This window comes from Trichechus manatus, unplaced genomic scaffold, assembly GCF_000243295.1.
Source record: "Trichechus manatus latirostris isolate Lorelei unplaced genomic scaffold, TriManLat1.0 scaffold00186, whole genome shotgun sequence".
Taxonomy (NCBI): Eukaryota; Metazoa; Chordata; class Mammalia; order Sirenia; family Trichechidae; genus Trichechus; species Trichechus manatus.
This window is the reverse complement of record NW_004444122.1, coordinates 4823386-4845780: the sequence shown is the minus strand read 5'-3', so window position 1 is coordinate 4845780 and position 22395 is coordinate 4823386. Positions and strand designations below refer to the sequence as shown.

Sequence of the window (22395 nt, the reverse complement as noted above, 5' to 3'; positions counted from 1 at the left end):
TAGGAAATTTTCAGCATCATAAATGCAATGTGTTCTTTATAACATCATTTCATCCTTCCCTTTTTAGCACTTATTTTCACACTGAAGAGAGGGATGAGGTGATTGTGACCCATGGTGGGCACAGTGAATCTAGCCATGGCAATGAGGTGCATCTAAGTTACCCTGAAGATTTCTTCACAGCTGTTGGCTGTTTCTAAATCTACTTGACCAAATACTTTTTCCTTTCAGCAAATACTGTCATTCAAACAATGTTATTCACCCCAATCCAAGCTCGCCAGTTCCTGTAACAACTTCTCGAGTGATTTTGAAGCTTTAGAGGGGAAGACTCCTCTCAGAAATGCATACTACTCATAAGCTCAAATCAAACTAGGTTATTTAACCATCCTTTATACAGACCAGAATATGAATATTCTTCGCGAAATTATCCTAATTTGGAAAAGGAAAAAACAGGTACAAAAAAAGATTATGTGACTCATTAACAATCCCTAACATTAGTTTAGTACTTTTACTTTATAGATTAAAATATATTATATGATCTTATGCTCAAAATAAACTTTGTGTGAGGTAGGCAGAGCAGATATTCTTTTACAAATGAAGACACTGAGGCTCAGAGATGAGTTACTTGCCTAAGGTGGCCCAAAAAGAAACTGCTGTAATTAGAACTTGAACTCAAGTCTTCTGATTCTCAGCCTTTCCTTCCAGACCACAATGCTTCTTGCTAACTTGAGCACAGTGAGGAGCAATGCAGCAGTCTCCAACACTACAAGCCAAAATTTCTCAGTGAACACTATATAGATGCCTTGAAGTCTGAGGAAAATGAATACTATTGTCTTGTAAGAGGAGTCCATATGTCATTTTCAGTGGTGCTCTAGATAGTCCTAATGCACTTGATAAATGAAAATGAATACATGAATAACCCTGTAACTGCCATAATTATAAACAGAAGTATAAATGATAATAAATTGGGGACAAGCTATCCAACAGTATGTTAGATATTAAAATTGTTCACATGGGAATATATATCATTCAGTTTTCAAAAATGCATTTTCAAGAATAATCTTGGCTAAAAGATAAAAAAATAAAATAGATTTTAAGATTCTGATTGCCTATAGTAAATTTTCCAATTTTATTCTTTAAAAATCTGAAAAAATGATTCATTCGTTATATCTCTCTCATAAATTTTTTTCCACTATAAAAATTGATTTTGCCCTTGGGAAACCAACATCTTGCTAGTTAGCTTCCTTTTAAGCATGATTTGATGATTAGAAGGCCTTCACTGCAGTACTGATCTCTTGGAAGAATTTATGACCTTGGGAATTTGTATTTTCAAATATATAACCTGGAGGGGAAGGATAGCTAGCAGGGCAGATTTCCTGCTTCTTTGGTGTGTACTCTATAGAATACATGGTTACATCATCAAATGGAATAGAACTCCTAACCGCAACATTTAAAGGTTTGCAACTCTTTGTGGGAATCAGTTCATGTGGCACGTAGTGAGATCTGAAAGTGCTCAAACCATCAAATTTTCCAGATGGGTTGGGAATCTGCTGATGCCTTTTAATAATTCCTGGACGACAACTTTCCCATGCTGGAAAATCTTCCTTCGTGGTGCTTTTTCCTTGGAAAGGAAAATTGCCATTTCTTCTATGAGAAACTGGCCTTATGGGAACAACACGGTTGGCCTGATATGGAACGTAGTCAAGATGGCTTGTGCTGCTTAACTGCATAGTACCTGTAGGTGGGACATATTCTGGTACTTTCTTGACTATAGGTGGTGGGATTTCCCATGGTTGAAAACTTTCTCGGAATTCAGTGCTTCCTTCAAATTGAGCATTTTGGGTCACTCTATTGCATGTAGGTTTGCACATTTTTACAGTTTCACCAACAAGACCCTGAAAGTCATTGCGGTGAGTTGTGAGATCCTCAAAAGGTTGGTTGCTTGGCTTATACACTTCTTTTGGCTTTGCAAACTTGAATTCTAGCTGATGTGGTACATAATCAAGGCGATGACTTGTATCACCATTAAAAGGCATTGCAGACCGTCTGACCACAAAGGAGGGTTTAAAGCTTTGCCTAGGCTTTATCTCCTGAGGAACATAGTCATCCTGAAATGTAGTTGAATTTCCAAATTTCACAGTAGGGGGATGGTAAGTTTCTTCTGGTTTATAAAGTTCACTTTTCTGAATGTCCCAAGCTCTATAGTCATCTTGAAAATTAAAAAATAAAAAGTTTTTAAATATGAAGAAAATAACTATTTTCTAAAAATCATGCCTTACTTCTACATTGCCAAACATCCTTCCATTTCCTTTACAATCTGAATGATAGCATCAAAAACGAAGTTTTGTCTAATTTCCCTCAGGTTTTTTTTTTTTTAATTTACACCTTCCCCTTCCTACCTCCCAGCTTTATACACTTTCTACTTTCAGTTTCATCTGATTCCATAACAAGGGAATAGCACATCTGAGCCTGATTGTTGATCGTTTTTGAAAGCCAAAAGGACTGGATTTTTGGTGGGAACAGAGTTTAAGAGATTATTGTTCTGTTCCTTTACTTGAGATTTGCAAGAACTAGTTGGAATTTTCACTAATTTAAGGCTAAGATAAGACATAAAACCGAGGTACCTGGGCTCATGTTAAGGGCTGTGATATGTGGACAAAAGTGGTATCAGGATTATTCCTTACTTTGAAGGGACTCCTCAAAAGAGAAAATTTCCACTCCATTATACTCCTATGGGATTCCCTAAGCAAAGATACAGGATAACTTGTACTGTTCCACAGAGATCCGTGACTAACTTTGCTTTGAGGCAACTTCAATAGATAGAGGGCCCTCTAGAGGCCAGGAGCCTGAGCTGAGTGCTTTCAAGAGTTAGACGTTATATGTAGAATTTAGAAGGGAACATCAGAGCTAAGATCTGAGATTTAAAATTTAAATACCTCAAGCCTGCTTCCTAGATTATAAATGGAAAATTGAAGTGCTTATATTTTATCTAGTTCTAGATGAGAAAGGTAGTAATCTGGAAAATAATATAGTATTAACTTCATCCAAAAATATGTATGTCTAAATACCAAAAATTAATTTCTAAAAGACAGAAATTTTTTTTTATACAATGTAAAGTATTAGAGTCTGGAATGAAGTCTATGCAATGGTACTGGAAAGGCCAAAATTCAAATGATTATTATGTGGATACCTCCTTCCAAGAGAAAACTGGCTCACCTATAGGCATTTGTGCCAAGATGGCCAAGTTTTGGACTGAATGATTACTGTCACTTCAAGCTACTGATGTTTGACGAGAATGGGCACCTAACCCAAGAGCAGCCAATCTTTAGGTTAGCAGAGACCCATGAAACAACATGGCAATGAAAGTTAGGTCAAGAATATTCTTGTTCTTGTGAACCTAAATTTAAAATAAAGAGCCAGACACAAGTGGGAGAAGAATCTAAAAGGATGCCATGAAATACAATTGGAGAGTTATGACAAAGCTGGTTATATTTAAAGCAAACTTGGGAGGGAACAGAAATTATAAATAGGCAGAAGAGGCCAGTTAATAGTGTGGCAATCAGAGAAGGTATGTAAAAGGAAGTGAAGATGCTGTGAGAGAAACGATGCAGCTCATGGGAGAGATGGAGGGAGTAGCTCTTCCTTCAAGCTTCCTCTGTACCTGATAGCTTTCCATGTCCAGTTCACATGAGGCTTTATTACAAACGTTCTTTTTTTCAGGTTCCATGTAGGAATCTCTGTTCTTTGCAATCTACAGTATCAAATTATAAGACTATTTTGCAGCATCTAAAGGAAACCACAGATACCTTTCCAGGGCTATAGTTCTACACCTTCATATGGGGAGAGCCCTTGCTGCCAAAATGACTAAGTGGAAAAGACATTCATTTTAATAGAAGAATGAAACAGAAGAGATTTCTCTCAAGTCAAACTAGGCTAGGTTTTCAAAAAGGAAGAGAAAATTTGGAGACTGAGACAAGGTTTGATGGCATATATTATGAATATTACTTCCAGATAATTGCAGAAAATTGATTTTTCCCCTATAAATCTGCCTGTGCTCATGAGCCTGAAATATTTGTTAGTAGTCCTGGAATATTTATTAATAACATTCTATCAATACCATTCAAACACTATAGTGTTTATTAATACCATCTATTTTTAGTGTCTTATGACACGGGGGAAAACACACACACATATACACGCTGCCACTCCATCTCTAACAATGTGGTCTGGTAATTTGACAGTTCCAGTACTACCCTTGTTAGGTAAGTGATGTTTCCTCAGCTCACTCTTCTTATTTCTAGCCTCTAAAACTTAGTAAGTCTGCTCTTTTCTGACAAGCATCAAGTCTATGACTTTTGCTCACCATGAACATTTGTACGCACAGTTCCTTCTTCCATTTTTATATAATGATCTTCTCTGGCTTGTCCTTTGAGAATAAAAGTCCCGATTTTTTTTTATTGTAGTTCTTGGGACTCTGTTTCCTGTGGTTCCTTGAAGTACCAAAGATTTGGAAAACTTTTTTTTTTTTTTTTTTTTTTTTTTTTACAAAGTCAAAGCACTCCTATGACTTTCAGTACTACCAGTAAGCTGATGGCTGCAAACTTGAATCTCCATTCTGGATCTCACTTCAAACACCAAACCCGCACATCTATCTTCCTACTAGATATCGCTATTTGTACGTCCCACAGCTGAATTGAAACTTAACATGTCCAAACTCAGGCTCACCTTCCCCAGAATATAATACATCGTCTTCAACAAAACAGTTTCTATTATGAACTTGGCAGCTGAGGCAAAGACACCACCTGGTGGACTTTCTCTCACTTGTTTGTCTCCCTTTCAAGTAATTTTCAAATTCTGTTGATTTTTATCTCCTAAGTATATGTATTTTAATTTTTTCCTTCCTGAGGTAAAGATGGAATGAATAGCAAACTGATGAAATTATCAAAAATAAGGAAAAGGGAAAAGAAGTAACAACTACGTAAAACAAGGTTCTGTAGAGTCTATGGTGATGTCCTCTCCTTCATTTTCTCTCTCTCTTTTTTCTTGGTCAGTCTGGACAGAACTTATCAACTTTATTATCTTTTAACAGACTAGTTTCTTTTTTTCTTTTTCCCATTGATTTTCTGTATTGTTTTTGTTTACGAATTCACTGATTGATGTCCATCTTAAAAAAAAAAAAAAAAAACAGGCTTTACTTTCTTAAGAGGAGTTTTAGGTTTACAGAAAAAATGTACAGTAAGTACAAAGAGTTCCCATATACCTCCTCTCCCCTCTGCACAGTTTTTCCTATTATTAACATCTTGCATTTGTGTGACATATTTGTTACAACTGATGAACCAATATTGATACATTAACTAAAGCACATAATTTACATTAGTGTTCATTCTTTGCGTTGTATAGTCCTGTGGGTTTTGTCATATGTCCACCATTACAGTGTCATGCAGAACAGTTTCACTGCCCTAAAAAATCCTCTGTGCACCATCTATTCACCCATCACGTAATTATATTTCTTGTTTAACTTTTTTATTTTTTAATTTGGTTGCCCTAGTGAGGGACTGGCAGACTTTTTCTGTAGAGTCAGATACTAAATATTTTAGGTATTGTGGGCTACGTGCTTTCTGTTGTAACTGCTCTGCTCTGAGGTTGTAGTGTGAAAGCAGCCATCGACAATATATAAACAACTGTGTGTGGCTGTGTTTCAATTAAAGGTTATTTACAGAAAGAGATGGTTGGCCAGATTTACTCCATGGGCCACAGTTTGCCAACCCTTGCTGTAAAGTTTACAACACATATCTTCAATTAATCAGTCTATCTTCATACAGTGGAGCTCTAGTGGTACAGTGGTTAAAGTGCTCAGCTGCTAACCAAAAGATTGGCGGTTCGAACCCACCAGCCGCTCCACAGGAAAAAGATGCAGCAGTCTGCTTCCATAAAGATTTACAGCCTTGGAAACCCTATGGAGTAGTTCTATCCTGTCCCATAGAGTCACTATGAGTTAGAATCGACTTGACGGCAGAAATAGTTACTTTCTTACACTATTGTTAAATTTTTAACTTTTACACATGCTATAAACTCACAATATACTGTTACTATTTTTTCACTAGACAAAAAATTCTTTTATATAAAGCTTCATTTTAACCATTTCTGGAGATCTTTATTTCTCTGCATAGCACAAGTTTCTGTCTGGTATCATATTCCTTCTGCCCGAAAAACTTCCTTTAAAATTTCTTACAGTGAAGGTCTACTAATAATGAGATCTTTTGAGTTTTTACTTGTCTGAAAAAGTCTTTGTTTACGACAGATATTTTCACTGGGAATTGAATCTGGTTTGACAAGTTATTCTCCTCCTCTCCCACCCTAACATTTTAGACATGTCACTCCATTATCTTCTGGCCTAGTTTCAGATAGAATATCTATGCAATTTTTTCTTTGTTCTTCTGTATGTAGTGTGTCTTATTTTCCACTAGTTGCCTTAAAGATTTTTCTTTATATTCCATTTTTAGAAGTTTGAATATAGTGTTTCTATGTTTCTAGGTGATTTCTTTCTTTCTTCCTTTCATTTTTTTTTTTTTTTATTTTAAATTTACCCTGCTTAGGGTTTCTTTGAACTTCTTGGATCTGTAGTTTAATGCCTTTCATTCTTTTGGAAAATTCTTTTCCCTAATGTCTTCAAACAAATCAATCTTGTTCTTTTTCTTCTTCTGGGATTCCGAATACACTTATGTTAGACCCATATAAAAGTGTCCCACAGCTTTGGATGCTATGTGCTGTTTTTGTTTTTTTTTTTCCCACTTTTTTCTATTTGTGTTTAAGTTTAGGTAATTTATATAGACATATCTCAAGTTCATGGATTTTTTTCCCCTTGGCTGCTGAGTGTGTGTGTGTGAAGGTATGGGTGTGTGCAGGGTGTTTTATTTCTAGCATTTCCATGTACTTTCTTACAGTTTCCATCTCTCTGTTTAAGTTCCCTGTCTGTTCATGTATGCTTTCCATTGTTTCCACTTGAGTTTTTAACATATCAATGACAGTTTTAAAAAATTCCATATATTATAGTTCCAAGTCATCTCTGAATCTGATTTTGATTTGGTCTCTTGACAGTTGTTTCCTCCTTCCTTCCTTTTATTTTTTATAACTTGTAATTTGTGGTTGAAAGCTGGACATCTGTGTGTAGACAGTAGACAAATAATATTCACTCAGAAATGTATATAGATCTTCTTCTGCTAAGCCTTTAGTGAGGATTAAGTCAGTTTTACTAGTATTTAAGCTACATTTGGTTTTTCGTTGTTGTTTTTGCTTGTTTACCTTCAGTGCATCACCAGGTTCAAATTCCTTTGGCATTATCTTGTGCTTAGGGTGAGGGATGGTTTGCTGGAGGGGTTTTCCTCAATGTATCCTCCATCCTCAGATTTAGGCCTTCTCTTTGCACTTGTACCTCAGAGAATGTCTCAGTTCATAATCTTGTCCCACTCACAGTGGTGGACTGCTGTTGCTTGTTATTTGGTCCTTGGTAACCTGGTGCTGGTGGGTTATGTATGGGGGTAGTTTTTCTGTTGGACCAACCTCAGTTGTAGGCAGTCATGTGTGCCTGGGTCTTTGATGCTCTCTGTGTTCCTAACACACTCCCTGATGTAGGGTATTTCTAATGGTTGGACCCAATACAATTTCCTGTTTCTCCTTCTGATTGTTGTTTTTCTTTTTCCTTTCCTCTAGCTGTAACAGATCTGAGCCTGTGCACTGGGGATGACAGGGTACTGCCCTTCCTGCACTGGATTAATACTTGATACTTTTACCACTTCCAGAGCAATAGAACCTTACGACAGTTTAATTCCATTTACACCATCCTGCCTTTTTGTGCTTTTGTTGTAACATATTTTATTTCTATACAAAACCACATAACATAGGTATTGTGACTTTAAGACGCCAGTAATCTCTTATAATTTCCCACAAATTTACTCTTGCTGGTGTGCTTCCAGTATCTCATACTTCTGAGATCATTTTCTGACAGCCTGAAGAACTTTTAGTACTTTTTGTAGTGTGGGTCTGCATTTGCTGGTGACAAATTCTCTCAGCTTTTTGTCTGTATGAAAACATCTTTAGTTTGCTTTTTTTTTTTTGAAGAATTTTTTTTTACAAGATATAAAATTCTAGGTTCACTGGGTTTAATTTTTTCCTCCAGCACTTTAAAGATGTCAGTCTAGATTCCATAGCTTCTATTGAAAAATCAAGTGTCAATATAATTTTTCTTTTTGTAGATATGTGTATTTTTTTCCTCTGATTAGTTATAAGAATTTATTTTTACCTGGTTTTCAGAACTTTGATGACAATTTCCTAGGTGTAATTTTCTTTGTGTTCATCTACTTTGGGGTTTATTGAGCTTCTTGAATCTGTGGGCTCATTCTTCCATCAATTTTGGAAACTTCCTGGCCATTATTTTTTCTGCATCTTCATAGGTCTCATGTTTTACTATATGCCGGACATTGTGTATAAAAGAACCACAGAAACTAAAATCAAGTCAATACTATTTTCAAAAGAAAACAGTTTTCTCTTTCCTATGTTAGGCAGATAGGATGTGGAGCAGGTCTCCTCAAATCAATCAGGAACTGAGCTAGGACAGCACTTGCTGGCATCTTTAGTTAGACAGTCTTCCTCTGGTTTCAAATGTCTTAAGAGCAAGACCTGTTGTGTGTTTGTGGCAAAACCCTCATTCTAGTGGGACTTTGTGTACTAAACACTTACTCCCAACTGAGACTACAGGGTATTTCTGCGGAGTTTTTCTGGGCCAGTCTCCCAGCCAAGCATGCCCTCCACACGGAAAACCAGCCATATATTTAGAACTCTCCCAGATTCCAATTTGTCATACCAGCCCACATGTCAAATGCTCCGCTGGTTTCTCTTTCCCCTAGTATAGTTCCTCTGCTTATGCCAAGCCCAATTCTCAGTCTGGGACTACACTTGACAAATTCTCCTAAGAAAGTAAATGGTTGCCCATTTCTGCTCACCTCGGGAGGACTCCTCCCTTTCTAGAATTTTAGTTCTTTGCTTCTACAGCTATCTGATGTGATTAAAAATAAGACTTTAAGGTTTAAAAATTTATACCTCTTTTAGTTGTTGATAATGACTTTCTGCTACCTACTACATCCTAACTAGCCGTGGAAATTTCAAAAACAATTTTGTGGCTGCAAGAAAAATGACAAGCTTCTCAGTCTGGCAATCAGAGCACTTTGTAATGTGATGATATTAATCAAATTATATCCTAAACTTGCAGCCTTGAAATCCTGTGGTTCTCACCATGTCCACTGAACAACGCTTTTATTTTCCTGACTTGATGATTTGTTCATTTTGCCCTGTCATTTTTCCTTCTCTCTGTGTTCAATACTCACTAGTTTCAATGGATGCCTCTCTAGGGTAGCCTGTAGTGACCTCTTGCCCTGTCTAAATTTCTGTAGCACTAATTGCTACACTGATTTTTCTGGTGAATTAGGACCCTTATTGTATGGCTATTTCATTTTTCCTGCTATTATTGCCTCTTTTATAAACATGACTCTAAGGTTTCTACCATGTTGCAATACAGATCTCTGCATTCCCTACAGTTCCTAGGACAGAGCAGAGTAGTCCCAAAGACATAATTTTCTAATTGATCAAATCAAACATTGACCAATTTTCATCATTTACATTTTAATATGAATTAATTCCTAAGCTAATGCTGCTGGGGACAGATACACTTCTCTCTACGGGTTTTCAGTTTCATAAAACCAGGTCTCCAGCATCTAAATGTTGCCCTCTTACCATCTTGCAGGTGTTTTCTTTACCATATCCACTTTATCCCTTTTCTCTGCCACGTAACTCTCAGAGGATAGTGAGAGTATGTTTTCATTGTGACTTCTCTTCAGCTGCAAACCTGTCCTTAAGTAGGTACCTACCTGTCCTTAAGTAGGCAGTACAATCATTACACAGAATGATGAAATACAGCCTTGGCCCTTAGGATTTCTGTTGTCTCATGACCTAAAATCTGGAGATATAAGCTTTATCCTCCACCCTAGCCTTCATCAAATATTTTATCAACAAAATATCAATAGTTTGGTTCTCTATTCTTTTGTTTCATCAGTTGGTTCTGAACTTGATAGAAGAGGGATGTTATTTATTTGATCTTCTCAAAGACCTCAGTAGTCTCAGTAGAGTTTCAACTCATTTAGGGATGGGGGAGAAGGACAGTGTCAACTAAATGTAACATAATGTGACTAACGTGACATAATGCTTGTTCAATGGCATCCTTTGTTTTTATGTTTTTAAATAGATAAAACTAATAAGTAGTTGAATTTAGACAAGAATCCAGGTCTCTTAACTCTCAATCAAGCAAATGGTCTTTTGTTCACTCTGTAAGACTATTTTGACAAAAGATAAAACAGTTTTCCCAAAGCCATGGGGGCTAGGTTTGGCAACACACCAAAATGATGATTTAATACTAGATGTCAAAGGTAGGAATTTTAACTTTTGGCCCCTTCATTTTTGAAATGGTATGTTACCTTTGTAGGTTGGGACAGTGTCCAACTTTCCTTTTTTAACTTGTTGTCTTTCCAAAGGCCGGGCTATTGCCACAGGCTGCACTTTATAAGAATTAAAATCCTGTTTGTAGGTAGTACCAAGATCAATCTCCCCAAGTTTTGGCTTATATTCTTCTGGTACATGGCAAGGCTGTTTGACTATTTCATAAGGACGATAATCCGACCTGAAATATATAAATTTGAAACATAGCCTCACAGGTTCTTTTATTTCTAATTATTTCAATGCAGTATTGAAAAATTCAAGAATTTTTTTCTTTACTTAAAAACCTGATACTAAAATAGTAATAGTTGATACATTACTTGAAAAAAATAAATGAGTTCCTTTATAACGTTCTATCTAGTGATTAAAGGTCTTAAGAAAAGTGAATATGTAAAAAATCCTGGTTTTCAAGGCATCATTACAATGGATCCTCAGTTAATTGGATATTAAGTAAATAAAATCCTCAAGTAATTGAATTTTTTCTAACTTGGAAGGAAATGTCAGGTTTGATGAACCTGAACATTTCTAAAAATATATCCCCTGGGTCCACTTTGTCAAAATCCGTATTTATCCTGCTTAACGATTCTGGTAAACTACCCAGACACATCTACTAATTAAAGTCATGCTGCCTTCCTGCTCATTATTAAATAATCAGTAACTCTGGCGTTCAGACATAAATCACATCTGTAATGTGGATATGAGTATTACTCATGCGTGGTTCTCCCAGGAGCCCTTGGCATGGATGGGAGTCACATGGTAATCCAGCTGTCCTGGCCATTACATAATGCTATGTGACAGAGGTAGCATCATAGACACTGAGGTAGCCTGGTGGAGGGAAGACCACTGACTCAGGTCGATATGGGTCTGAATCCTAGCTTTGTTATTCACTACTGCACAATCTTGGACAAGTTAGTTAACCTGTCTACGCCTCAGTTTCCTCATATGCAAACGGGACAAAAATATCATCTATCTCATAGGGTTGTTTTAAGGATTAATTTGAACACACATACAACTTAGTAGAGTATTTGGTATATAGTAAGGGTAATACGTTAGCTATTAGTATTATTACCCCAAGTCTTCATAGATAGCCTTTTCTTCTGGACTGTATTGGCTGTGTCACTAGTTTTATAACTAATATAAACTATCTTGTATTAATAATATTTTCTGCATACATTTCTATATCACACACACGAACAAAAACTCACTAAACCCCTCTTCCTCTTTGCAACCTAACTTCTTGTTGATTTCATTTCTTTGCCTCCTATTCCTTCTTCAACCCACTTCAATTTAGTCTCTAGCACTATCATTTCCCAAATACAGCTTTAAGGTCCGCAGTGACTTCCATGTGATTAAATCCATCAGGCATTTTTAGTCTTCATTTTACTTGACCTCTCAAGCAGTAATTAACATTATTGCCCACTCCCACTATTTCCAAGAAATTCTCTCTTCTGGCCTTTCTGATTGTTTCTTCTAGGTCTCCAATGTAGCATCATTCTCCTCTACTCAGCCATTAAATCTTGGAGTTCCTCAAGTCTTGAACCTACCCACTTTCCTCTTCTCATCCAGTGTTCACTCCTGAGATGAACTGCTTTACTCTCAAATTTACATCTCAGCGTAGATTTCTTTGCTGAGCTCCATACCAGTATGTGCAATGGCCTCTTGAATTTTCAAGGGTAGCTCAAAACTCAACATGTCCCAAATAGAACTATTTCCGCCCAACAAATCTTTTTCACTTGTTCTCTCTCTTAGTGAATGGCATCACCATGTCTTCAGCTGCACAAGTCAGAAAATCTAGGACTTATTCTTCATACCTCACCTCTTTCCAATATCCAATCCATCATCAACTCCTCCGAATTCAGCCTCCTGAATCAATTTCTCTCAAACCTAACCACTTTTCTCCATCAGTACCATTATATTCCAAGTTTTCATAATAGCTCAAACCACTTCAATAGCTTCCTAAACTCATATACCTGCATCCACTCCAGTCCACTCTCCAATCTTTTCTCCATGTAACACCCAAAGTAATCCTTTCACATGTAAATCTGATCAGGTCATTCTTGCCATCTCCCTAGTCTCCTGCTCACCACCCCTCTGCTCCTTAAAAAAGGAACATAAGCCTTTCATGGCTTCTTATGCTCTAAGAATATAGGGGAAAAAAAGCTGAACACAGCCTACAAGGCCATGCCTGTTCTCCTTCATTAGCCTCAAACCACAAAGTGCTTCCTCTTGCTTACTGTGCTATAGCTGGCCTTTGAGAATTTCCTACTTTCCATGCTCCTTCCTGCTACACGTTGTTTTCTCTGCCTGAAATGTACTTTCTCCCCTTCTTAATCCAGTTCATTGCTACATATCTTTCAGGTCTTAGCTCATTTTTCTCACTTCTCTGCTAAAGTCAAAACTCTTATTCTGGTTCTCAAAGAAATGTGTGCCTATCTTTCATACATTTTATCACTGTTGCAATTTTATACTTACTTTGAGTGATCTCTTTGATCAACACCTCCACTTCACTAGACATTAAACTCTGTGAGTACAGAGATCATGACTGTTTTTCCTCTGACTATATCACAGGTGACTAGCATAGTGCCTGACACTTAATAGATGCTTTATAAACTGTAAGATATTTATTTGTGGATGAAGGGTAGTAGATAGCACATTCCTCTGCTCAAGACATCTGAGTTGTTCTTTTCTCTTTCCAAATACAGCTATAGGGGAATAGGCTAAAATGTAATTAGCGGGTGGAAGAATCAGGGAGAGGACAGAGAGAAAGTTTAGAAGGCTCAGTTTCTCTGATTAGACTAGTTAAGTGGTAGAAAGTATACCTCTAATCCCAAAGCAACCTTCAATGGAGAAGCAGTAATGGGTGAATGCAGTCTTACTCATCTAATACATCTTGAAACATTTGGTGTGTCAGAATTAGGACAAACTTCCTGCCAGCTCTGGCAGTCATCTGACAGTACTATGCTGCATTACTGTAATGCTATAATGGATCAAAAGTCTTGTACAAGTCCGAACATCTGCTTTTTACAGTCTCTTCCTGCATTATAGAAAAGTATAAAATGACACCCTATTCTCTAAACTTACTACACTTGTTTGTTTATACAGATAAATCAGCTGTCTGCCACCTAGTCAACATGGTCAACATAAAGGAGCCAAGCAAGAGTTGCAAAACTCTAGGATGTGGCACTTAGAAATACTGCTAGTTCCCCAGTCAAAAGAAAAAGATCCAGTATCTTAATAAGTGGAGAGATGGTGATTTAAGGAATGGGATTTTTAGTTTTATTGGCATATTTGGACATTTTGGAATTTGGAACATTTCTTTCTCTTTACTATCAAGGCCTACTTGAACAAGTCAACTGAGAAAACCAAGAATTGAAAAACAACTGCCTCTTTTAAACTTTCCCAATTTTAGCATTTAGAACTGGTTGAAAACAAAACTTTATTCAGTAAATATGAACATGGTGAAATTTATTTCAAATCTCCATTATGAACCATTAAGGCATTAAGAGACAAGATAGGTGAACAAAAAAGAATAATCATTCCTATTTGCTCTATGTCAACCAATTGTTAAATTTCATTTCATTTACTATGATTTGTAATTAACTTATTTATCTGAATTTTTGTTTCTGGACTATCTACCCCATAAGACTGTAAACAATGGTAAGGTAAAGCCCTTCTCTGCTTTATGTTCCATGTTATTTCTGGTGAGCAGCCCAGTACCCAACCCATGGCAGTAGGTCTGTATCAACAGAAACACTAGAAACGCTGGTTAAAAATGCAGATTCCTAGATCCACTCCATCACCTGCTGACTCTGTTATGTGGAGTTATGGAATCTGCAATTTTAACAACCTTTCTAGATGACTCTGAACACACCAGACTGAGGACTCTGGAAAACCTTCTAATTTGTGGAGGAGCCATACACCTACAGCAGTACCTAACTGGAGTTATCAAAGCACCATTAACTGAAAGGGATGCCTGAAATCAGGTTAAAAGTAGAAGTGATCTCATTTATATGAAATATCTAGAACAGGCAAATGCATAGAGACTAAAGTTTACTAGTGGTTACCAGGTTGGAGGGGAGTGGAAAATGGGGTACTGAGTTTCTGTTAAGAGTGACGAAGAAATCTGGAAACGTATAGTGATGATGGTTGCCCAAGTTGGTGAATATACTGTAATTAATGTCACTGAATTGTACATGTAGAATAGTTGAAATGGAAACGGGTGGTTATATGTATTTCAGAACAACAAAATAAAAAAAAAAAAAAATAGACGCGACGAACTAAAGGTTTGAAAGTTTCCACCTTTGCTTTATAAGTAGAATGAGCTCTATCTGAAACAAACTGAAATGGTTAATCCTAAACATTAAAGCTGTTATACAGCATTTTTACAAACTCAAAATTATAGAAAACTGATACGTGAGCTCCCTGAAAGCAGGAACCTCAACTTATAACTTTTTCTACTTAATGCTGAAGATTGTGCCTTGAATATAGTGTGTACATTAAATAAAGAATGAGTAAATAAAAGAATTAACCCACCATGTTGACAAAGATGCAAAGAGATCAAAAAAGCTAGTCCAGATGAAAACTTCAGGCTTAGGACCTTCTTGTCCATCACTATCAAACAATTATTGAGCAAATACTATGTGCTACTTGGTATTCTACTAGGTTTCCGGAAACAAAATTCTGAGTTAAGAATAGACATAGTTCCTGCTTCCGTGGACAATGAAAAAATTCTAATGACAAATAATAGTAAGGTGGTTACACAGGGGAATTTGACCTATCCTGAAAACTGAATGAAGTGTCAGAGGCAGTTTTTCAGAAGAAGTGATAAGTGAGTTGGGATCCCCAGGTTGAATGGGCATTAGCTAGGAGAAGAGGGAGAGAAAATTCCAGGCAGGGCAAACAGTATCTTGAAAGGCTCTGTTGCAAGGGAATCCTGGCACTTAAAATAAAAAAAGGCCTATGGGATGGGAGCATAAAAGAGTGCAAAGGGCATTGCAATGCAATTAAACTAAAGCAGCAAGGGACCAAACTACACTGGGATTTTGGTCTACGTAAAATATGAGAATGTATAAGAATTCTAAGCAGGGAGATGATAGGATTAGATTTGCATTTTATTTCGGCAGGCTAAAGTACAGAAAGCAGACTGGAGATGCAGAAACTAGAGTAGATACAAATACAACAATTAGGAAGGTACTGAACTTGTCTAGGTGGTGGTGACAGTGGGAAGCAGATGAATATGATTTTAGAAGGTTAAAAAAAATCAGTAGAACTTTTTCTTTCTTTTTTCACTGTCAACCTAATGTAATTCTCATCTTTCTGTTTTTCTCAAGTTGTGAATGAGCTAGTTTCTTACTTCTTGTGTTGTTGGTTCAACTGGAATCAACTAACAAGTTCAATTTATATAGTTAGAACCAGAAGAGTTAGGAGGAAAATAAGTAAAGCTATTTGCTAGTAAATAAGTAAAAATAGTTGCTGAATATTTACTTAAATGTTGTTATTCCTTCCATTTTAGCACAGCATGCTCGAAATTCTTGCTTGGGTTTAAGACTCTGAGGTGGAAGAACATTGCCATACATAGGATATTTTTCCAAATACTCAGTCGTGGGGTAAGGCACGCCAGAATTTTCATAAATCCTTGTGTTTCCATGTGGACAATGGTGTCGCCTGTGCAAACATAAATAAACTCTAAGATTATTTTCACCTTCAAAACATTTTATGACAATTGCATTTAAATCAGAGACCTTAGATAAACTCAGAATCTGAACAGTTTTACTTAAAAAAAAAAAAAAAGTTTACTCTGCAATGTGTTTACAAAAACAATGAATAAGTTATGGGATCTCTTTCCAAAACAAAAAACAAAAAACAAAAAATCAACCTCACTGCCGTGGAGTCGATTCCAACTCATAGCAACCCTATAGGACAGAATAGAACTGCCCTATAGGGTTTCCAAGGAGCGGCTAGTGGATTCGAACTGCTGACCTTTCGGTTAGCAGCCGAGGTTTTAACTACTGGTATCGCCTTAGGTGGTGGAAACTCTGGCTTTGCTCTAACTACAATTTGGTGTGTTTTCTTATGCCAAAGAAGCTGATAAGCTAACAAGTGTATTTCCTAGACCGTTTGCAGGGAGGTTCCACATACAATTTAGGCTTCACCTATTAGATATACTCACATGGGATTTTGATTCAGAACAGAGTTACATAGGAAGAAAGGCAAGGCACAACATCCATTTTGCTTGCGTGGATTGTAGCAGAGGCTAAGAGATTCTGGAGCCAGCAGTAGTTAGACAAGGTCCTGATTTGCAAGGCAGCTTCCTAAATTAGCAGCTTCCTAATCTTGGCAGAGGTGAGTGGTTCTGGAGCCTGACTGTGGCAGAGGCAGTGGCTCCCTCAGTAGCCCAGTTCTGTGGTGAACTTTGGGGAACTTATCCTGAAAGCTTGTTTTGAAAACTGTTTCTTGATTTCTCACAACAAATTTGTGAGCTAAATATACTCAATAAATCCCTTTACGCCTAAACTATCTAGAATACATTATGTTGTCCATAATAAGAACCATGGCCAATACACCTAATAGAAGGCAGTTGTTAAAGAGAATGAGGTAGATCTGTATGTCTGGCCACTGGGAGATGGTGAGATTGTAAACAGTGAAAAAGCAAGTTGTAGAATTGTATGTATAGTATCGGGGCATATTATCCAAACCAGATCATCTGTAGTGAACAATTTCACATCTCCCAATCCCACAGCACCTTCCTCCAGAATCGAAGCCTCCTTTCAAATTTACAATCCCTGACAGAAGCAGATGACCCAGTAAGCAAGACAAGCACAGGTTTACTTGTGCTTACTTACTAATCAGTGGTGAACAATTTCACCTCAGATGATCTGGTAAGCAAGGTAAGCACTGTGCCTATTGGATAATCTGCCACATATAGTACGATTTCTCTCTTTTTTAAGTATGTGTATGTGTATATAAAACATGTCTGAAAAGAACTTAAAAAAAAAAAAATCCTTCCTGAATAGGATTTTCACTATACTAGATTATTTTTTACTTGAAATTTTATACTACATCGCATGTGTATTTATTTCATAATCAGAAAAAAGACCCCTAAAAACAAAACAAAAACAAAACCAAGCCAACAAAAAGAATAAAATCATACCATTCTGAAATATAAGGTCAGTCTCTCAGGCCTGGTGTCTTTGGGGACTCCAGGCTATGCAGTGAGGGCTGATAATACAAGCTCAGGTAAAGCTAGACCTGAAGAATATGCTCTGCAGATGAATCAGAACCCACTAAGATACCTGGACTCAATGAGCCCCCGGGAAGAAAATAAGAGAAATAAGCTTCTTTGTTTGGAGGTTGCTGGATAGCATAAAGAATTGCATGCAGGGATAAGTGAGTAAGTGGTGCCATATGATATCCGAGAAACTTCAAGGTCAGGGTAGGCTAGAGACTCAAGAATTTCAGCTGAAAATGGAGGCTGTGGGGAAAGTGCCAAAGCGATTTAGTGCCACATATGACCCACGACTCATGGCAAAACTAAGGGTACAAAGGTCATGCATAGAGGTTCTGATATAGCTGCAGTGAATTTCAGAAATCAAGTGAAAGGTTTGGAATTCATCATTGTTTTAGTGTTTAGTTTTATTCTCCATTAAAGTAATACATTCCCATTGTAACAAATCAATCATTAAGAGTTTATAAAGGAAAGCAAAAGCATCCTCTCCCAACGTTTCCAATCCCTAGAAGCAACCTCTATTTCTGCTTTTTAGTTTTTCTGGAAGCTTTATCTGCAACAGGAGCCCTGGTGGGCGCAGTGGTTAAGAGACTGGCTGCTAAGCAAAAGGTCAGCAGTTAGAATCCACCAGCTGCTTCTTGGAAACTCTACGGGGCAGTCCTACTCTGTCTTATAGGGCTGCTATGAGTTGCAATTGACTCGATGGCAATGGGGTTTTTTGTATCTATAACATCTGTCTATAACCTTTGAAGGTCTTGGTTCATCAACTTAAAATACTAACTTTCAAACAGGCAACCCTGAGGCACAAATGGTTTGCTAAAAGATAATGACTTAGCTCATTTATTCCACTCCCTTTCACTTCCCACTGTTGTCAGTCAATTAATTCAGTAAGTAATTAATGAGCAACAATTATGCAAAGGTATTGAGGATACAACAGTAAGAAAACAAAGGTTAAAAAATTCCTACCTTCATTGAGTTTACATCCTAGTGGGAGGGAAACAATGAATAAATAAGTCCAAAAAATATGTAGTGTATCAGATAACAGGTAAGTACAATGGAAAAAAAATGAAGCAGGGACAGACTTCAGGTCGGGGCAGGAACGTTGCAATTTTAGATAGGGTGATATTTCAGCAAACATCTAAAGATCTATATATCTTGATTACATTCGTGTCTTTAAATAATACTTTTATACCCCTCTTCTTATTTCATCAAAGAGCCCTGGTGGCACAGTGGATAATGCGATCAACTGCTAACTGAAAGGTTGGTGGTTGGAAACCACCAGCAGCTCCACGGGAGAGAGACATGGCAGTCTGCTTCCGTACATACTTACAACCTTGGAAACCCTATGGGGTTGCTGAGTTGGAATCGACTCAACAGCAGCGGGTTCTTATTCTATCAACTTAACATAGCATTTCAGGATACCCTACTTTGCCAGATATGGGTATTAGCTCCTAAATACTTTTTCTTTGACTTTCCCATTTTGTAAGATGATAAGATGATGGAGAAATGTATTAGCTCCTAAATATTTTACTCCAAATTTCTACCTCCCTTTAACATCCCACTTTTATATTTGTTTTATATTACAAAAGTTGTTTGGATTATGCCCTTCAACAAAACCAAGTTGCCATACTTTGTAGCTGGGTTTTTTTTTTTTAAAGTTGTAAACTCAGTATACTATGTTTACATTACAATGACTATGATACATCCTTTAATGCTGGGCCAGGGAGCATCTTTCCCTCTCTAGGGGTTCAACATGATCCTAAGGCACTCAAGGTAAAAGGTTGCCAGCCTCAAGGTTAATTTAAGTAAATTATCTTTACTTTTACTATATCAATTATTAATACTTAAAATCATTTTAATTTTTACTTTGCTTCATTTTTAAACCTTAATTTTACTATATGGCTTTTCATTTTCCTGACATTTCTAGTACCCTTAATGTCACTTACATTATTTGCATTTCACATGCACTCAAAGATTTCCAATGTTTCTTTTGTATTATCAGTTTATTGAGTCCTCTTTTTTTATGGTAGGCTTCCACAGCTGGAGTCTTAACTTTCCTAAGACAAGTAATTTAATTTCATTAAGGAAGCATTCAGTGTTCTTTTCCCCCCTTAGGGGTAGGTGTCAGTTGCCTGCGCTTTGCTTGGTGGGGGCGGATGGAGGAAGACATGGGAAGGCCAAGCAATACAGGTGCTTTGGATTCAGACCTTAATCTTTCTGTATATATCCTACCCTCTGCCCTCTATTAAAACTATGAATACAGACCAGAGTCTCTCTCAGGCCCTGTATGGCAGTAAGGCTCCGTATCTAATTCAGAACATCTACTTCAGTTATCTGTTTCATCTGTAAAAGTGTTCCTACCTTCACCTTTCCACCCTCCAAAAATTTGTTGAAATCTCATCTGTTAGTGAGGCCTTCTCCCATTCAATTCAATATCATTATTTCTATTTTGTTTTTATATGTTTATTTCAATACGTCCTAGGAAAGGAATGAAGACAAATTCTCTTATCTGCTATCATGAACTTGAGACATAAGTCAAGTGTCTTCCTATCCTCTCAAACATCACCCTCTCTCTCCTCCCTCTTCCAACTCTTACCCAACTATTCTGACCAGGTTATTGTTACCACACCTCAGTTTTTTTCTAGCATCCCCCAACTTTGTTTTCCAATATAAAATAACCCATCACAGTTTAATTCACACGAGAAATTGTATGAACACAATGCAGACAAAAAATATTAGAGATGGGTTGTTGCTTTGACCCACACAGTGAAAGAAATTTGTGTGTGAAACTATTTATTTACATGTGTGAAAATGATTCAAACAGGAAGCTGAAAAGGTAGCACAAAACAGTTCACAACTGCCCCAAGGAGGTCTCTTAGCCATCCTGATCCTCCTAGAAAGAAGCAGTTTGCTGAAATATTAACAAGTTTGTCCTCCCTGTATTTTTCCCCTCCTTTATTTTAAGCAGGTAGTCAGGACCTCTACGTTTCCTTACTGCAGGGCTCTTGGCAGAGCAACTTCAGAAGCTGCCTGAAGTCAACAGATTTTCCTGAACTTTTAAGAAGTAATTCATGGAAGAGACGATACCAGGTGTCCTTAAAGGGGAAATACAAGACAGTTGTGTTTCAGGGTCACAAGAGGAAAGAGATGGTCTTGGACTGAAAAGAAAAAAAAAGGAAGAGGTTAAAATTCCCCCAAAGAGGGAGGAAGTAAAAGATGATGGAGAGGGGTTCTGCTAAGAGTGGGGAACCTTTGCCCCACTCTGTGTCGGTACCCTAGGCAGTGGCCATATCTCAAAAGGGTTGGCTATGCGGAACAGTTAGGGAGGCTGAATTCAGTGATAGTGCAGCTTTAGCAGATTCTTATACTTCAAGCCTAAGCCTAAAAGCAGCAGAAGTACCACTCTTGATGGGACTATGTGAACTTGAGCAAGGGACACTTCAGTGGTAAGTGTTACTGATGTTCAAAGACCAGCGAGGACTCCTCTTTCGTTGCAATGCCTCAGCTCCCTGCATGATTATATCGCTTGGAGAAACGGAGCCCTTACCATAACGAAGACTGAATTTCCTGAGAGCTGAACGGGAAAGACAGCTGGATTGGACATAAATGAATTTAAAGATTAGAAAAAAACTAAAAATTTTCTTGCATACTCGAGTTTGCCGATTCATATCTCAAATATTAATTTATCTTTTAATCTACATTTAATCACAGTGTTTATTATGAGACTGGCGACAAACTGCTTTCCATTATCATTCAAGTGTTTTTCCTTTGGAGAATGCAGTTACAGGGATTACAAATACAAAGAGATTGGGATATTCATAATATTTATTTAGCAAATAATGATGTAATCCCTGGGTCAACAGTGACGGACGCCAAGGAAGGAGAAGACTGTGTTTATAGGTGGTAGGAGGTTGTCAGGCGGGTCTCACGGGCCAATTCTGGGCTTCAAGGTGGGAACTACTACTCTCCAGTTACGCAGATCCCAAAGGAGGGTTGCCTGAATGGGTATGGGAATATGGTCGACCTTGGAGAATAGAAAGCTGGAGACAGAATAAAGCGTACAGCACAGTTGCAAAATCATGACCATGCGCACCCTTCTTTTGTCTTTTAATTGTTGGGGCATGCACTCTCCCAGCCGGATCTGATCCCACCGCTTACCAGCCTTACACTCGGCTCCCGCTTCACAGGTATTATCTGCCTGACCCCGTAGGCATTTCGGTTTGCACCTCTGGATGGGGCGTCGCAGAGACTACAAAGCAGAAACGTTTTACCACCGGCAGCCAGCGGGTGCAAAGCGTGCATTGGTGGATCGGGTAAGTGGGGACTTCGCGGCGTCCTCGTTCCGGCATCTCCGGGTTGGGAGCTCCCTATGGGACTGTCTCCGTCCCCTAAAGCCCCAGCTCGGCTCTCATGCTCCGGCCCGCCGCCACACTAGCCATTTCTTACCCGCAGGTACAAATCTGACACAGACAACGGCTCCTCATCCTCTCAGCTGGTAAAGCTTTCTCCGCTGCACCTCCACACAAGCTACTTCTCCAGTTTCACTGCGCCCGCCGTAGTCACGGCAACCGCGGGAACCCGGGGACCGACGCGGCGCCGGCTTCCGGTGACGTCAGAGCCGCGTAGGGGTC

The 22395-nt window shown here is 37.9% G+C and overlaps 1 protein-coding gene across 1 annotated transcript; it reads right to left on the bottom strand.

Annotated features, from left to right (window-relative positions):
- Window positions 1–656: 656 nt before the first annotated feature.
- SAXO2 (stabilizer of axonemal microtubules 2) lies at window positions 657–22342 on the bottom strand. The gene is made up of 4 exons (XM_023741658.1): window positions 22211–22342; window positions 16024–16203; window positions 10521–10723; window positions 657–2206 (listed from the first exon to the last, which is right to left on the bottom strand). Exons 1-4 carry the CDS (start codon window positions 22246–22248, stop codon window positions 1263–1265), a joined length of 1365 nt encoding a protein of 454 aa, XP_023597426.1. The 5' UTR covers window positions 22249–22342; the 3' UTR covers window positions 657–1262.
- Window positions 22343–22395: the final 53 nt, after the last annotated feature.